Source organism: Scomber scombrus, chromosome 5 (assembly GCF_963691925.1).
Source record: "Scomber scombrus chromosome 5, fScoSco1.1, whole genome shotgun sequence".
Lineage (NCBI taxonomy): Eukaryota > Metazoa > Chordata > Actinopteri > Scombriformes > Scombridae > Scomber > Scomber scombrus.
In genome coordinates this window covers 16,426,216-16,450,841 of record NC_084974.1, presented here as the reverse complement: position 1 = coordinate 16,450,841, position 24,626 = coordinate 16,426,216, and the positions used below count along the sequence as shown (strand labels likewise).

Here is a 24,626-nt window from a genome sequence, read left to right as displayed (position 1 = left end):
GCCATTAAGAGATCCTCTGTCATAATGTGCTTACAATGTAAGTGATTTGGGAAAAATCCACAGCCCCCCTTCTTTGCAAAAATGTATTTAAACTTTTATTTAAAGCAAAAAATATACTTCAGTGAGCTAAATAAGTCAAATTAGGTCTATGTCATTCAAACTTAATAGTTTTTAGTGCCTCTTTCTTTTTAGTGCCTATTTCTGTTACTCTCCTTCTGTCAAGACATGATTAGGGAATTTGTTATACTAAAAAGATCTGTGGAAGACATCCACTTCATGTGACTAACTCAGGTGACTGAAACCCTTCAATTATCTTCAGATAAACTATTAAATCGACTATTGACTATCATTTTCTGGCAGACTTGAACATTTGTCAATCTATTCATTGAGACAGACTTGAGTGATTAAAGGGAGAACATGCAATGATTTAAATCACATACTATTTGAGCCCTTTTTGAAAGTGCATAATTTTTGTCCAAAGGTGATAGACATTTAAACATGAAATAACCTCATGTTGTGTGCTTTGTTTACACACGTCTTCCTTCTTAATAATTTTTTTGGGGGTAAAATCATATCTATCAAACAAACTATCGTCGCCAGGTGGCTAAGGTACGACTGGAGCCGCAGAGAAATGTTGTCATTCAAAGGACCCTTATACTATTGTAAACCAGTTACAGTTTTATTTCTGCCTATGATTTCTAAGTTGAGAGACATGCATGTTCATGTCTCTCCTACAGTCGGAGTTCATTCATAAATAGGGAATAAAATACATCTCTTTTTAATGTGTTGCTGTTGGTGCTGGTGATTTCAAAATGTTGGGAGCTCATTTCATGCACCCATGTTTCCTCATGGGATGAGGAAACATTTATTGAAGGGACAGGAGCTGTAAATATGAACAACCCTACTACAACTGTTGTTGTTGTTGCTGTGAATTAAAAAAAATACATAATCACTGAATACATTTAAAGATTTATTCACTGAAACAAATTAATATGCACCAAGGAATACTATGCTATAAAAGGTAGGAGCACAGATTGCATTTTGGTTATAAAAGAAACCCTGCTGCAAAATAGAAACAAAAAACTTTGTGATTTGGACAGTTAATAGCCTATATCTTAGATGTCTTTCCCATTATGTGTTTTTTGGTATTCTGCTCAGGCCTTAACATAATTATGTAACATTTTGGCATAAAAATGCAGAAGAGAAGTCCATAACTTGAAGCCAGAATAGCAAATATCTCTACAGCAACACTGAACTTCCCAGGACTGCTGACATAAGCTGGGATAAAGGTGATCCAGACAGCACAGAATATCAACATGCTAAAGGTGATACATTTTGCCTCATTGAAATTATCTGGCAACTTTCGTGCCAAAAAAGCAATCACAAAACATAAAATAGCCAGTAGTCCTATATATCCCAGCACAGCCCAGAAACCTAACGCTGAGCCAAGGTGACATTCTAAGATGATTCTATCTTCGAGGAGCAACACATTCTTGTAAGGAAAGGGAGGGTTGATTGTTAGCCAAAGTATGCAAATTAAAACCTGTATGAGAGTGAACACCAGAACACTGAGTCTCTGCTGTGTAGGCCCAAACCATTTCATCATATTACTGCCAGGGAGTGTAGCCCTGAAGGCCATTAACACCACGATAGTTTTCCCCAGAACGCAAGAGATGCAGAGCACAAAGGTGATGCCGAAAGCTGTGTGACGCAGCATGCACGACCACTTAGAGGGCCGACCCATGAAGGTCAGAGAACACAGGAAAACACAGAGTCATGGAGAAGAGCAGCAGGAAGCTCAGCTCAGAGTTGTTGGCTCGTACTAGTGGGGTTTCTCTGTGGCAGTAAAATACTAATGTTGTGATCATAGTCAGAAAAACTCCCAGCAAAGAGAATATGGCCAACAGAGTTCCCAAGATTCCTTCATATGTCAAAAATTCTATTTCTTTAGGGATGCAGGCATCTCTGTGCTTGTTGGACCAGTACTCGGTGGGCATTTCATACAGTGTATTGAATCTGCAAAATGTTGAACAACACAGAGAATTGTGGCGTTAAAATCAATGTTATGTAATAAGATGTCAACACTTAGAAAAAGGCATTTCGTATTTTTAGTTTTTATTTTCACTTTTGTCATTATATATAAGATATTGCATGTCAAACAGCATCTGTTTACTTACCTGTGAAATTACTGATCTCACCTCCTGGACACAGTATGCAATTGTAACAGCATATCGGCCTTCCTTTCGAGAGGACCTTTCGAGTTCCTGGGCGACAGCTGTTACTGCAGACTGACTCAGGCACCTGCCACACACATGCAATTCATACCGTATGTACAGTTAAATACATACATGCAGGTCTGAACATCCATATTCAGATTTATAGCACTGTTGTCATTAAATTAGTGAAATCACAGTTGAGAAGATGAAACCTCAGTTTCTGCTTTACCTTAGTCAACCCATTACCCCAGACAACTGGGATGTTATTCATGATAAACTGATGGCTCTCTGGAAGAGAAGCATCATAGATGCCAACTGCCACCCCTTCCATGGTTCCTTTGCTTGTCATTTGTAAATTTACTAGTTCATATCTTGCTGGTGAGTCTCCATTGCTGTCAAAATAAACTCTTTCCCCTTCCTGGGTGGTGAAATTCACAGTGCTGAGATATTGCAGGATCTAGGGAAAAGATAAAACATCAACTAAATGGTAGATGCAGATATCAGTCAACTGTCACACTAAAATGATAGTTCCTCACCTGCCTTGGCTGAATATTTTTGATATCAGCACAGCTCCCATTGGAAAAGGGCCCTTTACCCTCTTCACATTTGATCAGGTTGTCAAGAGCATGGCCCACTGAGTATACTGACTTGTAGACATTATTAGTGAATCTCAGTTCAGACACATCAGTGAATTGTGATTCAACATTTTGCAAGCTCTCAAAGCCACTGCATGGTTTTCTTTGTGTGTTTGCGATTTGGTTCAAAGAGCAATCAAATGTGTCTTCCCAGAAATCTTTAACAAACTGACTGTCAGGGAACTGAGAGGGATGAAGCTGCCTCAGATGCTCCTCTAACCCAGGGATCTGAGCTCTTCTGACAGCAAAGCCTAACGATCCCACCAGGATGCTGTGTCCCTCACTGTCTGTCAGAGAATGATCTGTGATCCAGGCATCACTGCCAACCCAGTGCAGTCCTGTAATGTTCTGTCTGTACAACTCATCTGCCAGCAACTTAATTTCTCGGTGAGACATAAAAGCCATAATCACTTTAGAAGTGGCATGCTTAATTATATCTATAATTCTCTGCAGACTATCAGGTGGATCTGACGACGAAAATGCCTCAGAATACTCAACGCACACTCCATATTCTTGTGTGGCTTGGATAAATGCAGTTATGCCGTTGAGGCCATATTTGTTATGCACAGCTATAGCTCCTATCCAAGTCCAACCAAAATACTTGACTAGCTTTGCCAAGGCTCTGCTCTGGTAGTAGTCACTCGGAATAGTTCTGAAAAATGTTGGGTAATCTTTCCTGCTGCTCAGACAAGCACAGGTGGCAAAATGGCTGATCTGTAATACAGGAAATAAACACATGAAAACAGTCTTGCACACTCTCCAGCCAGCATCATGAGGTAGTTATACTTTTTCAGATTATAGCACAAACTGAAGAGATTTCTCACATTTTACACCCCCCTTTTTTGTTTATTTTTTGTATTGACTTACCACAGGTATGTGAAAACTTCCAACAACTGGTGCAAATGCAATACTTGGTCTTGATCCTGAATGTCCCAAGATAGCTTGCACTGTCTCATTTTCAGTGCAATTCTCATCACTCATTTTTCTTTTTAGTCCACTTGCCAGTGCCAGTGCAGCTCTCAGTATGTCCATTGTTCCACACTTATCATAAATCGTGTAGCCAAGTTTGACATTAGGTAGCATGTCAGGATTCTTGTTGATCTCATCTATAGCAAATATCATTGCTTGAGCAAATTTGAATTCTCTAAAATTGAAGCTGGGATGGTGAAAGATACAAAATCATATATCTTCATTCATGTTATGTGTCAAATCCAAACAATGTATGAATATTATCAAAAAATAGATTGAGTATAGTAAGACTAAATTATGAGAAAACATACTTCTTGCACTTTCGTGCTTGTGGGATTGTCTGAAATGTGTTAATTACATAATCCTGTCCTGTGCGGAATGAAAAAATGCCTCCGATAACAAGGTCGCCATGCTGGGCCAGTTCAGGTGGGTCTGCTGAGCCTTGCAGTTGGCACACGAACTCTCCCTTTCCCGTTAGTAGAACAAAGAGGAGCAGCCTGAACAATGACATACTGTATCTCTGCTCTGCAGGGCAGGCCAACCAGCTCTGTGGCTGATGGCAGGGCTTTATACACCATTAACAACAACACTGAAGTTGTCATGGTTGAGCTAAAACCTCAGGAGACCAGAAGAAACCAAACAAGTTGTGCCAAAGACATTTTTGTTCGTCAAAATGTAGATTTTATTGTTTAATTATAATTTTACAAAAATTCTACTTTTACAAAGTGCACGAAATAAAAAATCAGAGAGGAAAAATTAAAAAATGCTTTCCCTCTCTATTTCTTCATCATGTTTTTTTTTTCTATTGTATTTAATTATTTTGCATAAAGCTGTTATTTCCATGTGCTATGTCATACATGAAATGAGCACGACAGATAACTCTCCTGTACTCTACTTCTGTAGCACTGTTCTAAAGAGGTCAAATAAAGATAAAGGTCCAATTGCCTAGATAACAAATTATTATGTAATAGTAATCACAACACTAGAAATATGTGTATGCTGCTATATTAAGAGTTATTAACATCAACAGTTCATCAAAACAGGTTTACTAAACTGTCTGCATAACAAATTATTTAAAAAATGATCGCACTAAACACTAGAATCATGTGTATATCTTTATTTTACATTAATTTATCAGAATGATTTTGGTGCACCCTTACCCATCATATTCTTTTTTGTATTCTTCTCTGGTTTCAGTAAAATTATATAACATTTTGGAATAAATATACAAATTAGTAATCCAAAACTGGAGGCCAGTATAGCAAATATCTCCACAGCAACACTGAATTTCCCAGGAGAGCTGACATAAGCTGGGATGAAGGTGATCCAGACTGCACAAAATATCAGCATGCTAAAAGTAATAAATTTGGCTTCGTTAAAGTTATCAGGTAGTTTCCGTGCCAGAAAAGCAAGAATGAAACATAACATAGCCAGAAGTCCTATGTAGCCAAGCACAGCCCAAAAGCCCACAGCTGAACCCAGAGCACACTCTAAGATGATTTTATCTTTAAATTCTTTAAAATTTTTAAAAGGGAAAGGTGGAGAAATTGCTAACCAGAGGATGCATATGACAACCTGTATGAGAGTGAAAGCCAGAACACTGAGTCTCTGCTGTGTAGGCCCAAACCATTTCATCACATTACTGCCAGGGAGTGTAGCACTGAAGGCCATTAACACCACAATAGTTTTCCCCAGGACACAAGAGATGCAGAGCACAAAGGTGATGCCAAACGCTGTGTGACGCAGCATGCACGACCACTCAGACGGCTGACCTATGAAGGTCAGAGAACACAGGAAACACAGAGTCAAGGAGAAGAGCAGCAGGAAGCTCAGCTCAGAGTTGTTGGCTCTTACAATTGGAGTTTTCCTGTATCTGAAGAAAATGAACGCCACAGCAGCAGTCATACATGTTCCAAATAAGGATGCTGCTGTGAGCAGCGCTCCCATAATCTCTTCATATGATAGAAACTCTGCGTCCTTCTTTACACAGGCATCTCTTCTCTCATTTGACCAGTATTCAGGGTGACAGCGCACACAGGTGATAGAATCTGAAAATCAATATAGAAGCAGGTGTTACACTCGCAGTCTATTTGTTTATATTTCTAGATTTCATTTACTCTGTTCATAGAAGACAGACACTACACTACTACACTACTACAATAAATGCACTTATGACAGCTACATGGCATAATAAAGACTTTAATTTGTTTTCTTGTATTCTTTCTTTCTATATACATAATGTATCCAATGTTTTTTCATATAATCAAGCTTTGAGCACCACAAAAAAACACAAAAATCACATAATTCTGCACACAGGGGCCTTAAGGTCGATTTGATTTCTAAGACTGTGCCTAATATATCTAGTTGATATACTAAGTGTTATATTTTGTATATGTTTTATGCATTCATGTTGGTTTAACATATTGGTAATTAAAAGACAACATAATAAATACTTAACTCCTCCTCCTTCTGAAAACTGAATACAAAAGGATGCCATTTCTTAAATTTGGCATATGAACATGAAAAAGAAAAAATATTTGATTTATGGCTAACATCAATTTCTAAAACAATCGGCTTTATATTTATATTACTAGAGTACCTGTACTGTTGCTAAATTCTCCCTCTGCACACCTTAAACAGTCATAGCAGCAGACAGGCTTTCCTTTCTGGAGAACTTTACGTGTTCCTGGGGGACACATCTCACTGCAAACTGACAAAGGCACCTGCATGAACAAAAAGCAATGTTGTGTTTAAAAGACACAAATATTAATGCTAAACCAGACATTATGTATTACCACAGCAATCACATGGCTGCTCACCTGGTGTGAGTTCCCTGCCCAAATTAAAGACTCATTTAGCATATTCAGCTGTTTGTCTGCAGGTAAAGATGCATCATGAAGACCAACTGTCACAAAGTCCACAATGTCGTTTTCTTTTGGCTGCCAGTTTATAATTTCATACTTTGCCACTGGGTCTCCATTCTCATTGAAGCAAACCTCATCTCCTTCCTTAGTTTTAAATCGAATCCTTTTTATGTGTTGTAAAATCTAAAGAGATGCATTAATGTATTTCATAGTTTCTTCATGTTGTGATTCAATGTAAAAATACTAATTTCAGTTTTTGATGCTGTACTTACCGTGAATGGATCTAGCTGCACATTGGTGTGACATGTTTTATTACAGCCAAGAATATTATGAAGTGCATGAGCCACAGCATACACTCCTTTATAGACATTGTTAAAGATAGGCATGAGTGACATATCAGTGAAGCTGTTGTGCACTTCAGTCAGATCTTCAACTCCAGTACATTTTCTCTGATTCCCTGTTGTTGGTTTTGGCTGTTTGAACTTACAGCTAAATAATGTCTCCCAGAACTCTGTAAACATTTGATTACTAGATGTATTGAGTGGCTTCACATCCACCATGAACTCTCTCATGCCACTGACTTGTGCTTTGGGGATGGACAAGCCTATGGCACCATCGAGAATGTGATGCCTATCCATAGCTGCAGTTTGTGAATCAAATATCCAGCCCTCTGTGCCAACCCACTGGTACCCAGTCAAGTTATGGTAAGACAATTCATGTATCAGCACATCCATATCCATGTGAGAGAGAAAAGCAACAATCACCTTAGAGGTGGAAGTCTTGATAATGTTAATTATCTTTTGTATTTTGTCTGGTGGATCAGTTCTAAAGAAGGATACAGAGTACTCCAAACAGATACCCAGCTGCTGGGCTGTTTCTGTGAAAGTGGCCATGCCATTATTGCCATAATCATCATTTGTTCTAATTGCTCCTACCCAAGTCCAACCAAAATGCTTGACCAACTGGGCCAGAGCTCTGCTCTGGTAGTAATCACTGGGTATTGTTCTTAAGAAAGATGGGTACTTGACTTTATTACTGAGACAAGCACAGGTGGCAAAATGACTTATCTAGAGGAAAGAAATAAATTATTGTGTAAAATTCAAAGATAAAAATGTATTTATACATACAGCAGTACCGTTATTTTAAAACATTTTTCTATATGTAGAATATAAATTTCAGTTTTTTCCAGTCCTACCCACCAGTGGGATATGAAAGGGTCCAATGACAGTGGCTATAGCCATGCAAGGAGATGAAGATGTCTCTCCCATAATGGCCTGAACTTGGGCTGGTCTGCTACATGGTGCCTCTGAGAGTGAAGATGAATCTTCGTTACCATTAGCCAAGGCCAGTGCAACTCTCACCCCTCGAGCAATGGAGCCACAGGCATCATAGATCTTATAGCCCAGAGATATGCCAGGCAAAAGGTCTGTGTTATTGTTAACCTCTTCTATAGCAAATAGCATAGCCTGGGTGAACTGGAACCCTCTGAAATTCAAACTGTACACAGATGTTCAGAAATAGATGTAAATAAAGTAAGTGTGTGCATGAAATAAAAACAACGGCTTACTAGATAAAGGCATTTGACAGTATTAATACAGCACAGAATATGGGTTGATAACTGTTTTTTGATTTAGTACCCTCTTATTTTAAATATTTTAAATCTACCTAGGCTAAACACATTTCTATCGCATTATTTACCTAGTGCACTGCAGTGGCTGTGGTTTGTGCATGTAGGTATCCTGTCTGTCTTTCCATTTGCTGTGGAAAGAAAAGATCCCCCCCAACATAATATCTCCATCCTTAGACAGCTGGGAGTTCTCAGGATCTCCTCTGTGCCTGCATAGTTGCTCCTCAGCCTGAGAGAAAGACGCCACCAAAAACAGCTGTAAAAGTGCCCAACCTTGCTCTGGCCATCTCTGTGTAGAAGTCATTCTGTAAACCACTGGGTGAATCAATGTAATTCAAAAGCTTGCACTGGTATTTATACATTTTAGGGAAGCATTAAAAAAAAAATAGACCTGTCCATGTTTCATCTCCATGGACCTTTAAGGTGGGGCATGTGGAAGGAGGTACATGAATAGAAAAAGGGTTTGGGGCCATAGTCTATTTTGAATATCATTACTTTATATGTTATCAGACAAGGATGTTCAGTTATGTTGTACAAAACATTTCCTTTTTATGATGTCATTTTGCATTGCAATTTGATATTTGAATTTATACTGTATTCATTTCCTTAAAAAAAAGTCAGATAAATGTAATATGAACAGGCATATTACCATGCATTGGCTGCTTGGGGTCAGCATAATGGACCGTAAATTTAAAGATGTTGCCATTACCAGAGATTAGCTTATTTAAGTACCAAGCAGACACAGACCAACATTATTATTAGGCAATGTATATAATAGTGTATGTAAATAATGTATGTAAAACTAAATTATGAGCAATGCATATGTGTTGCACTTTTGTACTTCTGGAACTATCTTAAATTTGTTAATTACATAATGCTGCCCTGTGCAGGGTGTAAAAAGGCCTCCAATTAAAAAGGTTAAGTTATTATAACCCTAGTTATGCCATCAGACTGCCTGACTCAGCCTGACTGGCTATAGGTTAATCAACTCCTACTACTTCATAATCCCAGCTGCTTTAGAAGAACAGTAGGGGACCCAGCCCAGCACAGTTAACTTGAACATGAACGGGTGAAACTATGGGCTAACCTCGCAGGGGTCACAGGTCATAAAACGGACACCTCATTTTCTGGGTCATTTTTGATCACGAGAGAATGTGGAGGTAAATTGCGTGGGACGGGGGCTCAGGTGAACCATAGCTGACACTCACGCCACACTTTTCACAAGTCCTGAGCTGCTCCTGCGTGCACAGACCTTTAACATGAGCCCATCATATCCTAGAGATAGAACCTTATGAACAGACAAGACATAGACCAAGACGCTGCTATCCTCGACACTCACACGCCTACCTGCAGGCTTGGGAGATTCACTCACAAAGCTAACTGGCTAGGCACTTTTTGGATGGGGCTTTAGCAAAAACAGCTGTTTAGTCTGCCGAAAAGGGGCCATGCATTGGACATAATGTGCCAACATATGTACCGGGCACAATAAATGCAATTTTCCTCCCTGACATCCCTATGGGTTGGAGAACAAAATGCCTCTAGCTGAATAGGTCTGGACCCAAATTAACTTCTTATGTTCCTGGGAACAAAGGAGGGGCTTGGTCTGAGAGTAACACTGCTGTGGCCACCACAGAGCAGCAGACAGCTGGGGTGATCCAACAGGGCACACAATTCACTCACTCTCTTAACTGAGGTCAATGCAAACAGCAAAGTTGTCTTGAATGGCAACACTTTCAGAGAGTAATGTTCCAAAGGCTCATAGGAATTCCATACTGGTGCCTTGATCACCAACAGTAGTTGCCAAATGGGTGGCGGAGACACACATCATCAGGTATTGTCTCCTAACCCCCTGTATGAAACACTTCATGAGGGGTTGAGTGACAATAGGACATTAGCCAAAGCCCCCATGACAGGAGGAAATTGCTGCTGCAAACACTTTAATGATGGCATGAGAAGCCCCTTTTCCACAAGATACTGTGGGAAGTAGAGAACCCTCTCCACTGCACAGGGGGTTTAATCCCTTTCCTCACACCAGTGTTAGAATCCCAACCACTTTTGGTAAAAAATGGTGTATCCTGCTTTCACTGCTTGGATGATCTGCACCACTTGTGCAAACTGTCATTCCTGTATCAGCCTGTCCCCCTAAGGAGCCAAACCTGAGCAGCTTCCCTAATGGACAATACTGACAACCATTCTTCTGATTCTGCAACAATGCCAACCTTCGGAAATTCTCTGACAACTTCAGCTGGCCATGATTTCCCCAGGTTTATGGCCATTGACTAGATCAAAAATCTGAATCTGGGTGTTGCTACTGCTACAAGGTGGGAGATGTCACTTGCCATAGTGGGCTTGTGTCATTTGTGGTTGGGAATCGCCATCCTACAGAGAAAGGACTTCCTGGATTCATTTCATCTGTTATTCAGAGGCTGGATTAGCACACTGCCCCCGTTGGGCCAACTTCTACAGATTGTCTGAGCCAAAACCTCTGATGGTTTTGGCAGCAGAGGACTGGATGTAGCAGGGTACTCATCCTCGCTGATGAGATCAATCTCAAGCTTTGGTTCTCTCTTGGTGCAGCCAAGTGAGAGAACACATAGTTGAAAATGGTCCCATTATTGCAGGCGTTGTGAAAAGGAAAGTCCCTGGCAGTGCATGCAGGGGGTTGCTGCATCATGCCACTATTTAAGTGGTCCTGTCCAAGGCACTCAAAAGCAGAAGAGATGCCCATCAGCGGCAGCAATGAGACCGGGTCACAACAGGCAGAAACAAGCTTTGAGCAGAGCTGTGACTCTATCTGGGGAGAAGTAAGATCAGTGAGCTGATTTTGCCGTTGCTAAAGTGAAAAGGATGACAGCTGCAGCAAGGTGCTGCCTATACTGTGTGAGAGACATGTAATTGGTAAGCTTGTCCTATTTGGACCAAATTGTAGTAAGTGATGGCTTGTGTGTGATTGGAGTAGAATATAATCTATTTACTCTTGTAGAGGGCATACACTTTGTGAGATAGAATAAAGTTGCCATTGAACCTTGTAGTTGGCAGGCAGACTCTCCATTCCCCATTAGTAGAACAAATGTGAGCAGCGTGAACAATGCTGCATTGCAGGCCAGGCCAACCAGCTCTGCAACTCGTGGCAGGGCTTTAGAAATCAACAACAACGAGTGGGAAATTGTAACGGTTGAGCTAGAGCCTCGAGAGAAACTAAACAAATTTGGCCAAAAATGTTTTGTTTGTCAGGACATAGATTTTTTACATTAATAATAATTGTATAAATACACTTAATGAGACTTCAGGAAAGTTGAGAAAAGGTTTTCCAATTCTATTTTGTGATCATGTGAAATTATGTTTTATGTAATTACGCTGTATAATGCTGTTTTATTCATATGATATGTCACAAATGTTGTAATTATATAAAGCATACTACTGTACTATACTTCTTTCGTGTTGTATAACTGCAGAACAATAAAAACAGAGGTCTACTAAACTGTCTGGATCATGAAGTGTTTTTAAAAAAATGATAGCAACATTAGATTTATGTGTAATTTATTATGTAATATTCAGTTTTCATAATGCTTTTGGTGCACCCTTACCCATCATATTCTTTTTTGTATTCTTCTCTGGTTTCAGTAAAATTATATAACATTTGGGAATAAATATACAAATTAGTAATCCAAAACTGGAGGCCAGTATAGCAAATATCTCCACAGCAACACTGAATTTCCCAGGAGAGCTGACATAAGCTGGGATGAAGGTGATCCAGACTGCACAAAATATCAGCATGCTAAAAGTAATAAATTTGGCTTCGTTAAAGTTATCAGGTAGTTTCCGTGCCAGAAAAGCAAGAATGAAACATAACATAGCCAGAAGTCCTATGTAGCCAAGCACAGCCCAAAAACCCACAGCTGAACCCAGAGCACACTCTAAGATGATTTTATCTTTAAATTCTTTAAAATTTTTAAAAGGGAAAGGAGGAGAAATTGCTAACCAGAGGATGCATATGACAACCTGTATGAGAGTGAAAGCCAGAACACTGAGTCTCTGCTGTGTAGGCCCAAACCATTTCATCACATTACTGCCAGGGAGTGTAGCCCTGAAGGCCATTAACACCACAATAGTTTTCCCCAGGACACAAGAGATGCAGAGCACAAAGGTGATGCCAAACGCTGTGTGACGCAGCATGCACGACCACTCAGACGGCTGACCTATGAAGGTCAGAGAACACAGGAAACACAGAGTCAAGGAGAAGAGCAGCAGGAAGCTCAGCTCAGAGTTGTTGGCTCTTACAATTGGAGTTTTCCTGTATGTGAAGAAAATGAACGCCACAGCAGCAGTCATAAATGTTCCAAATAAGGATGCTGCTGTGAGCAGCGCTCCCATAATCTCTTCATATGATAGAAACTCTGCGTCCTTCTTTACACAGGCATCTCTTCTCTCATTTGACCAGTATTCAGGGTGACAGCGCACACAGGTGATAGAATCTGAAAATCAATATAGAAGCAGGTGTTACACTCGCAGTCTATTTTTCCTGTCTCTATTTTGCATCTACTCTGTTCATACAAGACAGATGTTACATTAACAGATAAATTCACTTATGACAGTAATATGGCATAATAATGAATCTTCCAGAGGAATCTTACTTTCCTAACATAAACTGTATACCATGTTTTTTTTCCTTCATATTATTAATACTTTTAGCAACACAAACTCCCTTACTTTCATCTATTACCATTTGAGTCATAATTATCTTAACAGCCCGGCAGGTGAAATTGAAACTAATGTGGGCAACATGACCCTTTCATTATCATTATATTGATTTCTTAAATGGCATCATTGCAATATTAATTTTTAAAAGTGCTTCATTATGAATTTGTTCAAATTGATTTCATTATAATCAAATAAGTACAAGTAGATCATTCTTTAGATTGTTCAGTTAGCACGTATATTTAATTTTTCTTTGCATAGGATTTGAAAATATTTGCACACAAACAATATCATGACTTACAGTTTAAACAAAAACTTGTATTATAACAGTTTGTTACAACCAAAATTACATGCCATTATAATATTTTAATTACACAAAAAACTAATCCACACACAGGGGCTTTAACTTTGATTCTTGTTTTCAAGACTCTGTCTATATTTCATGTTTGATGCATTTATGTTGTTTTGACATAATTTAAAAAGTACAACATATTGACCACATTACTCCTCAATATTTTGAAAACGGAAGACAGAAGGATGACATTTCTTATAATTGGCATGTGTTCACATAAAAAAAGGAAAAACAAATTGTTTCATGACCAACATTGATTTCTTAAACAATCCACTTCATTTATTTTACTAGAGTACCTGTACTGTTGCTAAATTCTCCCTCTGCACACCTTAAACAGTCATAGCAGCAGACAGGCTTTCCTTTCTGGAGAACTTTTCGTGTTCCTGGGGGACACATCTCACTGCAAACTGACAAAGGCACCTGCATGAGAAAAAAAAAGCAATGCTGTGTTTAAAAGCCACAACTATTCATGCTAAACCAAACATTATACAAATATTAAAGTATGAAACAACAAGCAGCAGCCACAACAACAGACCAAATGGATTTGTTGTTTATGTATATTGTAAGGTGACCTTGAGTGCCCTGAAAGGCGCCTTAAATAAAATGTATTATTATTATTATTATACAATGTTAAGGCAATCACATGGCTGCTCACCTGGTGTGAGTTCTTTGCCCAAATTAAAGACTTATTTAGCATATTCAGCTGTTTGTCTGCAGGTAAAGATGAATCATGAAGACCAACTGTCACAAAGTCAACAATGCCGTTTTCTGTTGGCTGCCAGTTTATAATTTCATACTTTGCCACTGGGTCTCCATTCTCATTGAAGTAAACCTCATCTCCTTCCTTAGTTTTAAATCGAATCCTTTTTATGTGTTGTAAAATCTAAAGAGATGCATTAATGTATTTCATAGTTTCTTCATGTTGTGATTCAATGTAAAAAATACTAATTTCAGTGTTTGATGCTGTACTTACCATGAATGGATCTAGCTGCACATTGGTGTGACATGTCTTATTACAGCCAAGAATATTATGAAGTGCATGAGCCACAGCATACACTCCTTTATAGACATTGTTAAAGATAGGCATGAGTGACATATCAGTGAAGCTGTTGTGCACTCCAGTCAGATCTTCATCTCCAGTACATTTTCTCTGATTCCCTGTTGCTGACTTTGTCTGCTTGAACTTACAGCTAAATAATGTCTCCCAAAATTCTTCAAACATTTGATTATTAGATGTATTGAGTGGCTTCACATCCGCCATGAACTCTCTCATGCCACTGACTTGTGCTTTGGGGATGGACAAGCCTATGGCACCATCGAGAATGTGATGCCTATCCATAGCTGCAGTTTGTGAATCAAAGATCCAGCTCTCGCTGCCAACCCACTGGTACCCAGTCAAGTTATGGTAAGACAATTTATGTATCAGCACATCCATATCCATGTGAGAGAGAAAAGCAACAATCACCTTAGAGGTGGAAGTCTTGATAATGTTAATTATCTTTTGTATTTTGTCTGGTGGATCAGTTCTAAAGAAGGATACAGAGTACTCCAGACAGATACCCAGATGCTGGGCTGTTTCTGTGAAAGTGGCCATGCCATTATTGCCATAATCATCATTTGTTCTAATTGCTCCTACCCAAGTCCAACCAAAATGCTTGACCAACTGGGCCAGAGCTCTGCTCTGGTAGTAATCACTTGGTATTGTTCTTAGGAAAGATGGGTACTTGACTTTATTACTGAGACAAGCACAGGTGGCAAAATGACTTATCTAGAGGAAGAAAAAAAATTATGTAAAACTCAAAGATAAAAATATAAAATATTTACACACAGTTGTACAGTTACTTGAAAACATGTTCTATGTGTAGAATATACATGTTGTACAGTCCTACCCACCAGTGGGATATGAAAGGGTCCAATGACAGTAGCTATAGCCATGCAAGGAGATGAAGATGTCTCTCCCATAATGGCCAAAACTTGGGCTGGTCTGGTACATGGTGCCTCTGACAGTGAAGATTCATCTTCATTATCATTAGCCAAGGCCAGTGCAACTCTTACTCCTCTAGCAATGGAGCCACAGGTGTCATAGAGCTTATAGCCCAGAGATATGCCAGGCAAAAGGTCTGTTTTGTTGTTAATCTCTTCAATAGCAAATAGCATAGCCTGGGCGAACTGGAACCCTCTGAAATTCAAACTTTACACAGAAGGTTTATTTATTGTAACACTTGTGTGCACGAAAGATAAAACACAGCTTAGGAGATGAAAGCATTTGACAGTATTAATAAAGCAGAAAATATCAGTTGATAACCATCTTGTTTTTGTATCCACTCAGATATTTTAAAACTATTTATACCAAACACATTTCTATGGCATTATTTACCTGGTACACTGCAGTGGCTGTGGTTTGTGCATGTAGGTATCCTTTCTGTCTTTCCAGCTACTGTGGAAAGAAAAGATCCCCCCCAACATAATGTCTCCATCCTTAGAAATCTGGGGATTCTCAGGGTCTCCTCTGTGCTTACAGACCGACACCTCAGCCTGAGAGAAAGACACCACCAACAACAATTGTAAAAGTGCCCAGCCCTTCTCTGGCCACGCCTGCATGAAAGTCATTCTGTAAACCACTGGGTGGCATTAAATGTACCTCAATGTAATTCGAAAGCTTGCACTGGTATTTATACATTTTAGAGAGGCATAAAAATTTAAAAAAAATAGACCTGTCCATGTTTTATCTCCATGGACATATAAGGTGGAGCACGTGGAGGGAGGTACACTAATGGAAAAAGTGTTTTGGGCTATGGGCTATTTTGCATATCTTTACATATGTTATCAGACAAATATATTAGTTGTGTTGTACAAAACATTTCCCGTTTACAATGTTATTCTGCAATGCAATTTGATATTTGAATTTATACTGTTTCTTGACTAACTCCAGAGGGAAATATCTGTCCGTTCAGCTGCTAAATACTACACTGTTTTCTCCCGCTAGTTGCTTAACTGTCAAACATTTTGGAATGCTAAAGTCTTGGATAAAATACTGTGACGGGTCAACAATAGAAACATTTTTTCTTGAATAGGCCTAGCCCTTTTTGCAGCTCAGGATTTACTCCCTCATGCATGCAAAAAGTCATTGTAGTATAATATAAAACATGGGTGGGTGTGCTGAGCCTTGCAGTTGGCACACAGACTCTCGGCCCCCCAGGTTGTGTGTTTAGCCATTTGGGTTATGTCAACTCCATCAGCACAGATATTAACTCCATAAAATGAAATATCTGACAGAGGCGACGTCTTATGAAGTTGACAACATGTTTTTGTTTGATTTCTTTTTTCATTTCACAACATAGTTGTCTTAAGTAGTCATCTTAATTTTAATGCTTATAAAAATACACATTTTTAACGTTTTTGTAATGACAGTGCGGACAAAAATCTTGGACACAACTTTTAAGCATCAACATTTCCATAAAAATATACTTTGAAGCAATTATGATCATTAAAACAAATAAAAAGTCTTTATTTGCATTCTGCCACTAGGTGATGCTGTAGAGTCAGTAAGAAACGAGCTGTGAAAGCATCCAGAGAAGATGAAAACTCTGTTCATTGTTGTACACAGTATGATAGTAGCAGCTAGTTTATTTAGCTGCTGAGGAAACATACCGATGGACTGTTATCATGAAGTACACAAAAACATGCGGCTTCACTTAAAGTCAGCGTAAAGTAAGAAAACATATGTGTTCTGAGTTTGACATACCACAGACTGTAGACTGTAGTAGTAGTGTGCACTGAATGTATTTATACCGCTACAGCAGCAGGGGCGGGTTTATGCCAATCACCGGCGCGTTACACAGATATCAGTTTGTGAAGCCTAGCTCCACAATTCAAATCAAAATGGTTGAAATGCTATTTACACATTTTTTAGAAATACATTTATGACCAATTTAATGTGTTTAGAAGAAAATTTCTGAATTCACTTTACACGGTCTTTAACCATTTACTTAATACAGGTCTTCATGAACAGTACACTAGCACGTTTTTACTTGCTGCTGTGTAGCTTAGCTCTCAGCTAGTCTTCTTCTGCAAGACACTGCGTAACACACAAGAATTACAATGTTGCAGTGCCGTCTATTGGTGACCTTAAATGGGCACATCACATCACAACTGTGGAGGTGAATATTTTCTACTTTAGAAATAAAGACACTCTTGCTTTTGATTGAGTCCTTCGCTGCAATATAAACAGTACTGCAAAATAGTTTGTCCCCCCACGCTCATGCATGGTGCAAATTCAGGCAGTGACAGAGGGCTAATTACAGGTAACAGTTGAGGCAAGGCTATTACTTTCAATTAAACCTTCAAAGAACACATTAACTTTACATAATTGATAAAGTGTGTAGCTATATGTTTACTCCAATCCCAGAAACTCCTTATCAGAGCTGTTGCTTTCTGCAAAATTGTACCCAAGCACACTATCCTTGGACTCTGTGTTAGTCCCAGAGTCAAATAAAGCAAAGGTTACGTATGTAACTACAGTGAATTCTGGATGACTTCCAGAGGCGGTGCTTCAAGCACTGAATGTCTCCATCTCGCGCATGCGCAGGTCGAGTGTTTATACCAAAAAAGTCACCTGTGACCCCTGATGACCCCGGTTAACCTATATCTTCCGGTGACATCAGAGGATCTGTTCCTGCAGAATCTTCTCGCGAAACCACAACGATTCTGAGTGACAGACCTGCTGGAGGACCCTCTGCAGTATTGGAAGAATCAGAAGGATCGGCGGAAAGGCATATAGAAGACCCTCTGGCCAATTGTGGGCGAGAGCATCCTGGCCCAGTGGACTGGTCTCCCTATCAAGGAGAACCAGAAGAGGCAATGCTTGGGAGCACCCTGAACTGAAAATGATGGCCTTGGAAGGAAAACCGCAGAAATTGTCTGCGGAGTGATGCTTTGAGTACATGGAAGTAGTCATCCTTCAGGTCTATTGACGTAAACTACTCCCCTCTGGCAACAGTACGCAGAACTTCTGCAGTGCTGAGCATGTAGAACCTCAAGACCTTCAGGAACCTGTTGAGTCCCCTCAAGTCGAGGATAGGTCGGAGTCCACCATCTTTCTTTATGACAAGAAAGTAAGTCAAATACAACCCCCTGGGTGGTGACAGGGGATCTACTGGCTCGATGGCACCCTTTTCCAGGAGGGCGGACAACTCCTGGTGGAGGGCATGGGCTTTTGCACATATGATGGTCATCCTGACCCGGCCAAAGGCTGGGGGCCGGCGGAACTTACGGTTGTACACTTGGGTTAAGGTGGAAATCACCCAAGGGTCTGTGGTGGAATCAGCCCACTAGCTGAGCTGCTGCTGGAAAAACAGCCGACGACCAGCTCCAGGACCTCAGCGCCTAAGGTAGCCACTGGGGAAACTCTGTGGATGAGAGTGGCGCTGGGGGGTAGCTGAAGACTCCTGGGAGGAGGCACACTCCTGTGAATCCCAGAGAGCTGCTGTCAAGTCTGTCTGGCTTGGACCATGCGCTCAAGTGCCTCTAGAGCAGCCGACCCAAACAGCTCACCAGGTTCCACTGGGACACTGCGGAGGGTTCTCCGGCATTGCTCAGTGAGAGGCGAATGTGCAAGCCACACCTGGCGGCGAGTCTGGACCAGTTCTCTGGACATCAGAGCAAAAGCCTAAAAAGACACATCCCCAAAATTGTGGATGTAAGCATCCAGCGTACCCTCCTGCAGGGATGCTGAAAGAGCAAGCATTAGATGTGACAAAGAATTGCCTATGCGTCCCATACATGCCACTGCGTCATAGGCCTTAGAGAGCAGATCATCGGTAACCCGACACTGGGGGCGAGAACACCTCGCATTCGGCCTCTGAGCCTCATCAAGGCGAGACAATGAAAGCAGCTATAGTCGGCTCAACCACTGGCTTGCGGCCCAAGCCAAACTTGGCTGCATCCTGCATAGCTGCCAGGGTCCGGCCATTGGATGTTGCATGAGAGAGGGCTCTAGTATCCCTCCATCATGCATTCAACTATCTCAAGTATTCATCCGATGGAGGCACAGTCAAGGTGGCAGGGGCTGGACCACGGCTGACAAAAGCACTGGCAGGAGTCGGCTGAGCTTGCGGAACGTCCAACTGCAAACGGGCCAGGGCCATACGAATGATGGCCCCCATAAAGCTATCCTCGGAACCAGCACCACAACTGCGGGCAGAGGAACGGGAGCTTACCTCAGAGGTGCGGGAGGCAACATCCTGGGAGACCACATCTGCCCTATATTCAGAAAACTCAGTGGCTGATACCGCCACAGAGAGCGCATCATCTTCCGGATGCAACATGGCCGCAGGTGGAGCAGAAGCATCCACCTCCCCTGCACCAGTCCCAGACTGGAGGGCTAGGCTGTGGCTCAGGAGGTAGAGCGGTCGTCCACCAATTGGAAGATTGGCGGTTCGATTCCCGGCTCCTCCAGTCCACATGTCGATGTGTCCTTGGGCAAGACACTTAACCCCAAATTGCTCCCGTTGCTGTGCCAACGGTGTATGAATGTGTATGAATGATTAGCTTCCCCTGATGTGCAGGTTGGCACCCTGCGTGGTAGCTCCTGCCATCAGTGTGTGAATGGGGTGAAAGAAATGTATTGTAAAGCGCTTTGAGTGGTCGAAAAGACTAGAAAGGCGCTATATAAGTACAGGCCATTTACATTTACCATTTCTAGGAAGAGGAGTCCTCAGTCAACTGGTCCACCTTGGAGGCCAGTTTAGACTCCTTGACCTTCTTCCCGGAGGAGGTGCCCTCAGTCTCAGCAGCCCGACGTTTAGGTTGGCTAGACTGAGCTGGAGTCAATCACTGGGCTGGGATCAACTGTTCTGGTGACGGGACATGGCCCAGCAGTTGTTCCACCTCAGCCAGTCTGACAGCCCTCACTGCCCAGGGCATGAAGCTGCAGTTCATGCATGGATCTTCTGAAAGCCATTCCCTCAGATGCACAGTAGCGGTTTCTGAAGCACCTGTAGCACCTGAAAATATATTTTATTTTATAGTATCAGCTGTTAACATTTTGTAGATTGTTTTCAGTAATATGCAGTTATTTTGTTTAAGCATTCAAGATTCAATAACTTTATTTAGCCATTTGTGTTTGCACACATAGGAATTTTTGTGCAGTTTGTTCAGAGTCAAGACAAAAATTTAAAAAGACACAAGAACGACACATTCATAAAACACATACACATACTAAAAAAAGTGCATAAAAACCCTGTGTAAGGGAAAAGTTAGGAAGACACTATAAATAAATATAATAAATTAAATATGGTATGATATAATGTGATGTGAGGTAGTTCATCTTGTTTTGGCCGAGAGTCTTACTGTGGCAGGGAAGAAGCTGTTAAAGAAACGTGTTGTGTTTGTGATGATTCATTCACATCCCAACCTTCTCCCCTCTCCTCTGGTGTTCCTCAAGGCTCTGTCCTCGGTCCCATCCTATTTATCATCTATCTCCTTCCTCTTGGTCATATTTTCCGAAAATATAACATCCATTTCCATTGTTACGCGGACGACACCCAGCTCTACCTCTCCTCTAAACCCACCTCCACCTTCCCGTCCCCCTCCCTCTGTGTCTGTTTACAGGAAATCAAATCCTGGTTCTCTTCAAACTTTCTCAAACTCAACAGCGATAAAACTGAGGTCCTCCTAGTTGGTTCAAAATCCTCTCTCACTAACACTCCCAGTTTCACCATCCCCATTGACAACTCCTCTGTTTCCCCCTCCACTCAGGTTAAGAGCCTGGGTGTCGTCCTTGACAGCTCTTTGTCATTCCAGACTCACATTAATAAGGTTACCCAGTCAGCCTACTTCCATCTTCGCAATATCAACCGCCTCCGTCCGTCCCTCACTTCCAACAGCGCTGCCATCCTGGTCCACACTCTAGTTACATCCCGCCTAGACTATTGCAACTCCCTCCTCTTCGGTCTCCCCCACAAGTCCCTCCGTAAGCTCCAACTGGTCCAGAACTCAGCTGCTCGTATTGTCTCCAGAACTCCATCCATCAATCATATCACTCCTGTTCTTCAACAACTTCACTGGCTTCCTGTCAAATTTCGCATAGACTTCAAAATCCTGCTTCACACTTTCAAGGCCATCCACAACCTCGCCCCCCCATACCTCTCTGACCTCCTCCACATCAACACTCCCTCCCGGGCACTCAGATCAGCCTCCTCCATCAGCCTCGCTGTTCCCTCTGCCCGTCTGTCCACCATGGGGTCCAGAGCCTTCAGCCGCTCTGCCCCCCGCCTCTGGAACTCCCTTCCCCCCGACATCAGGAACATTACCTCTCTATCCATTTTCAAATCCCGTCTAAAAACCCACCTTTTCAAACTTTCATACTCACTTTAATTTGTCATCCATCCTGCAGTTTTCTGATTGTATTTGTTTTTTTTGTTTTTTGTTTTTATTGCACTTACATGTGTCCCTTTTGGCTCTTTTAATTGTTTTTTATCTGTATTGTAAGGCGACCTTGAGTGCCCTGAAAGGCGCCTTAAAAATAAAATGTATTATTATTATTATTATTATTATTATGCTGTCCGGTCGTCTCTGTCTGAGGTTGTATGTGCATTGTTTGTGTTTGAGCAGGGAGTGAGCTGGATGTAGTGTGTCTCTGGTGATTCTCTCTGCTCTTTTTTGACGGCGCTGTGCGTAGATTGTGTCCATGGAGGGGAGTTCTGGTGATCCTCTCTTCAGTCTTTATGACTCTCTGTAGAGCCTTCCTCTCTGTCTGTGTGGTATTCCCATACCAGACAGTGATACCTGTGGTGAGGATGATCTCTATCAGTCCTTTGTAGACCTGGGTGAGAGGGCGACAGTGCAGACCAGCTTTTCTGAGCAGCCTGAGGAAGTACAGTCTCTGCTGGGCTTTTTTCACTGTGGCAGCAGTGTTCAAAGTCCAGCTCAGATCAGATGTTACCTGTAGTCCCAGGTATCTGTAACTATCAGCCCTCTCCACCTCAGTCCCCTTGATGATGAGGGGCTGCAGGGGGGGGTGGTTTTTTTCTAAAGTCCATTATTATTTCTTTTGGGATAGGTCGTTCACCTCACCATAGACAAGAATGTCATTCACCAGACTCCTGTAGCCCGACTCGTCACCCCCCTTGATAAGGCCCAGGATGGTGGTATCATCCGCATACTTAATGATGATGGTGTTGTCCTGGGTAGAGACACAGTCGTGTGTGTACAGGGTGAAGAGTTTAGGACTGAGACAGCAGCCTTGTGGTGATCCTGTGCTGACGGTGAGCTCTGCAGACACCCTCCTTCCCATCCTCACCACCTGTGGTCTCTCAGTCAGGAAATCCAAGATCCAGTTACAGGTGGGAGTCAGGACGCCGAGGTCTGTCAGCTTCTCAGTCAGCCTGCCCGGGCGGACGGTATTAAAAGCAGAACTGTAATCCAGGAACAGCGCTCTGACGTATGTTCCTCTGCTGTCCAGATGTTGCAGGATGTGATGTAGAGCAAAGGCCACTGCGTCGTCCACTGAGCGGTTGGGGCGGTAGGCGAACTGGAGGGGGTCGGTCGTGCTCGGAACTGTGTGATTGATGTGTGTGAGAACCAGTTTTTCTAGACACTTCATGGCGACTGGCGTGAGTGCCACTGGCCTGAAGTCATTCAGCGTGGATGGGTTTGGTTTTTTTGGGACTGGTACAATGGTGGAAGATTTAAAAATACGGGGGACTACTGCTTGGTTTAAAGACATGTGTATGTGTAATTATACCCTACAGCAGGGGGCAGAGTAAAACTGACTGTCTAAAAGTACTGCCAGCTAATTAAGAGCAGAAGAAGAAATTTTCTGGGTGGTGAGAGAGAGCTCAGGTATTGAGACGTGCACCTGGTGCTGTATCAACAGTTTATTGTTTTATATGTTTGCCAGTCCTGCCGGTGAGCAATAAAAGTGAACTCTTCCCACACCATACTGTCTTTTATCGAGCAGTGTAATACGGGCACAATGTTAACCGCTGATGCATGGAAATAATAGCAGTACAAATGTCGGGAGAGGTAGCGAGTACATTGGCTTTACCAACACATGAAACTACAACGAAAAATGGGTACAACCAACGGTGTACGGATTACCCAGACAATATAGGTCAAGCGGACACAACGCTAACCGCTAATGCCCGTAAATAATAGCAGTACAAATGTCAGGAGAGGGAGCGAGTACAATGCCTTCACCAACCGTTAACATAATAAGAAATGCTCGAAGGAAACTCATAACTATGCCTGGTACTCAACCAGCTGTAGAGACCAAACAATGATGATCCACGACAAACCATGACAAACCTCTCGTCTTATTTCGTTGCAGCCCTTGGAGGGCTCGCAGCTCGCAGCTCTGACAAGTTGTCACAAGGCTACCGGTGACGAAACAGCAGTGAAGTTCACGCTTAGTTTAGCTAGAGCTCTGTGACATGCAGTCTACCTGCGAAGCGAGAAGATGAAAAGGAATAGATTCTCTGATGTCACTGGAAGATATAGGTTAACCTGGGTCATCAGGGGTCACAAGTGACTTTGTGGGTATTATCACTTGACCTGTGCATGCGCAAGATGGAGACATTCAGTGCTTGAAGCACCGCCTCTGATGGTCAGTAAGGATCAAATAGAACATCATCCTCTGTTCCATCCAGTGGAGAAAAAAAAGTAGGCCTAAGCAAATCTTTTATGCTTCAGATATGTGCTTATACTGTGTGTCTCAGTGCAATAAAAACTGTATATTTGTGTGCTTTTGCAAATCACACTTCAATATCTGCTGCTGTCAGTCGCAGTTTGGTCTGTAAATACTGAAACATCACAGCAACTAGTGCTACAGTATGTGGACTTTCTTCTGTCTTTTACATGAAGAGGAAAAAAGGCTTGGCTATGGCATGTGTGCAAACGTGTCCACCCCCAGGGATGGGAGAACCAGAGGGGGCAGACGGTAAAGGTCCACTTCCACTCTCCTGAACCAGCTCCATAATTGCTGCCCCTCATTGGAGGTGCAGCACCCACTTGTCTGCCAGTGGGCCTCCTCTTGACATGACGTCAGAGCCCCTATTGTCTGGGCCCAGAATGTAAAGCACACTCAGAGTCAGGAGGTGTTCCGAGGCCCACAATAACAGATTCTTTGCCATATTTAACAGGACTGTGGATGGAGCTCCACCCAGCCTGTTGTTACAGGCAACTGTGGTGCAGTGAGTAACTTATTATTGGAGAACAAAGAGCACTGCCTGGAGTTTGAAGAAGTTGATTTGCTAGTTTTCCTCT

The 24,626-nt window shown here is 41.8% G+C and overlaps 3 protein-coding genes across 3 annotated transcripts; all 3 read right to left on the bottom strand.

Moving 5' to 3' along the window:
* Window positions 1-1,108: 1,108 nt before the first annotated feature.
* Window positions 1,109-4,000, bottom strand: LOC133980148 (extracellular calcium-sensing receptor-like). Its single transcript, XM_062418742.1, is given in 7 exon segments — window positions 1,109-1,765; window positions 1,767-1,990; window positions 1,993-2,016; window positions 2,178-2,301; window positions 2,446-2,673; window positions 2,753-3,565; window positions 3,719-4,000. Coding segments are annotated over 7 exon segments (2,325 nt in total). The 5' UTR covers window positions 3,974-4,000.
* Window positions 4,001-4,954: 954 nt separating this feature from the next.
* LOC133980125 (extracellular calcium-sensing receptor-like) lies at window positions 4,955-8,576 on the bottom strand. The gene is made up of 6 exons (XM_062418708.1): window positions 8,383-8,576; window positions 7,884-8,181; window positions 6,957-7,751; window positions 6,640-6,867; window positions 6,420-6,543; window positions 4,955-5,868 (listed from the first exon to the last, which is right to left on the bottom strand). The coding sequence occupies exons 1-6, from the start codon at window positions 8,469-8,471 to the stop codon at window positions 4,955-4,957; spliced, it is 2,448 nt and encodes an 815-aa protein (XP_062274692.1). The 5' UTR covers window positions 8,472-8,576.
* A 3,296-nt stretch (window positions 8,577-11,872) lies between these two features.
* LOC133980122 (extracellular calcium-sensing receptor-like) lies at window positions 11,873-15,932 on the bottom strand. Its single transcript, XM_062418706.1, has 6 exons — window positions 15,739-15,932; window positions 15,255-15,552; window positions 14,335-15,129; window positions 14,017-14,244; window positions 13,658-13,781; window positions 11,873-12,786 (listed from the first exon to the last, which is right to left on the bottom strand). Exons 1-6 carry the CDS (start codon window positions 15,825-15,827, stop codon window positions 11,873-11,875), a joined length of 2,448 nt encoding a protein of 815 aa, XP_062274690.1. The 5' UTR covers window positions 15,828-15,932.
* Window positions 15,933-24,626: the final 8,694 nt, after the last annotated feature.

Excerpts from the sequence above, each read along its gene's own strand:
- LOC133980125 (XM_062418708.1), bottom strand. The coding sequence starts at position 8,471 with ATGTTGGGGGGGATCTTTTCTTTCCACAGCAAATGGAAAGACAGACAG. Across the intron at positions 8,182-8,382 it reads CAGCCACTGCAGTGCACTAG|TTTGAATTTCAGAGGGTTCC; the intron begins GTAAATAATGCG and ends ATCTGTGTACAG. Across the intron at positions 7,752-7,883 it reads GACCCTTTCATATCCCACTG|ATAAGTCATTTTGCCACCTG; the intron begins GTGGGTAGGACT and ends TCTTTCCTCTAG.
- LOC133980122 (XM_062418706.1), bottom strand. The coding sequence starts at position 15,827 with ATGTTGGGGGGGATCTTTTCTTTCCACAGTAGCTGGAAAGACAGAAAG. Across the intron at positions 13,782-14,016 it reads GGGCAAAGAACTCACACCAG|GTGCCTTTGTCAGTTTGCAG; the intron begins GTGAGCAGCCAT and ends TTTCTCATGCAG. Across the intron at positions 12,787-13,657 it reads AGAATTTAGCAACAGTACAG|ATTCTATCACCTGTGTGCGC; the intron begins GTACTCTAGTAA and ends ATTGATTTTCAG.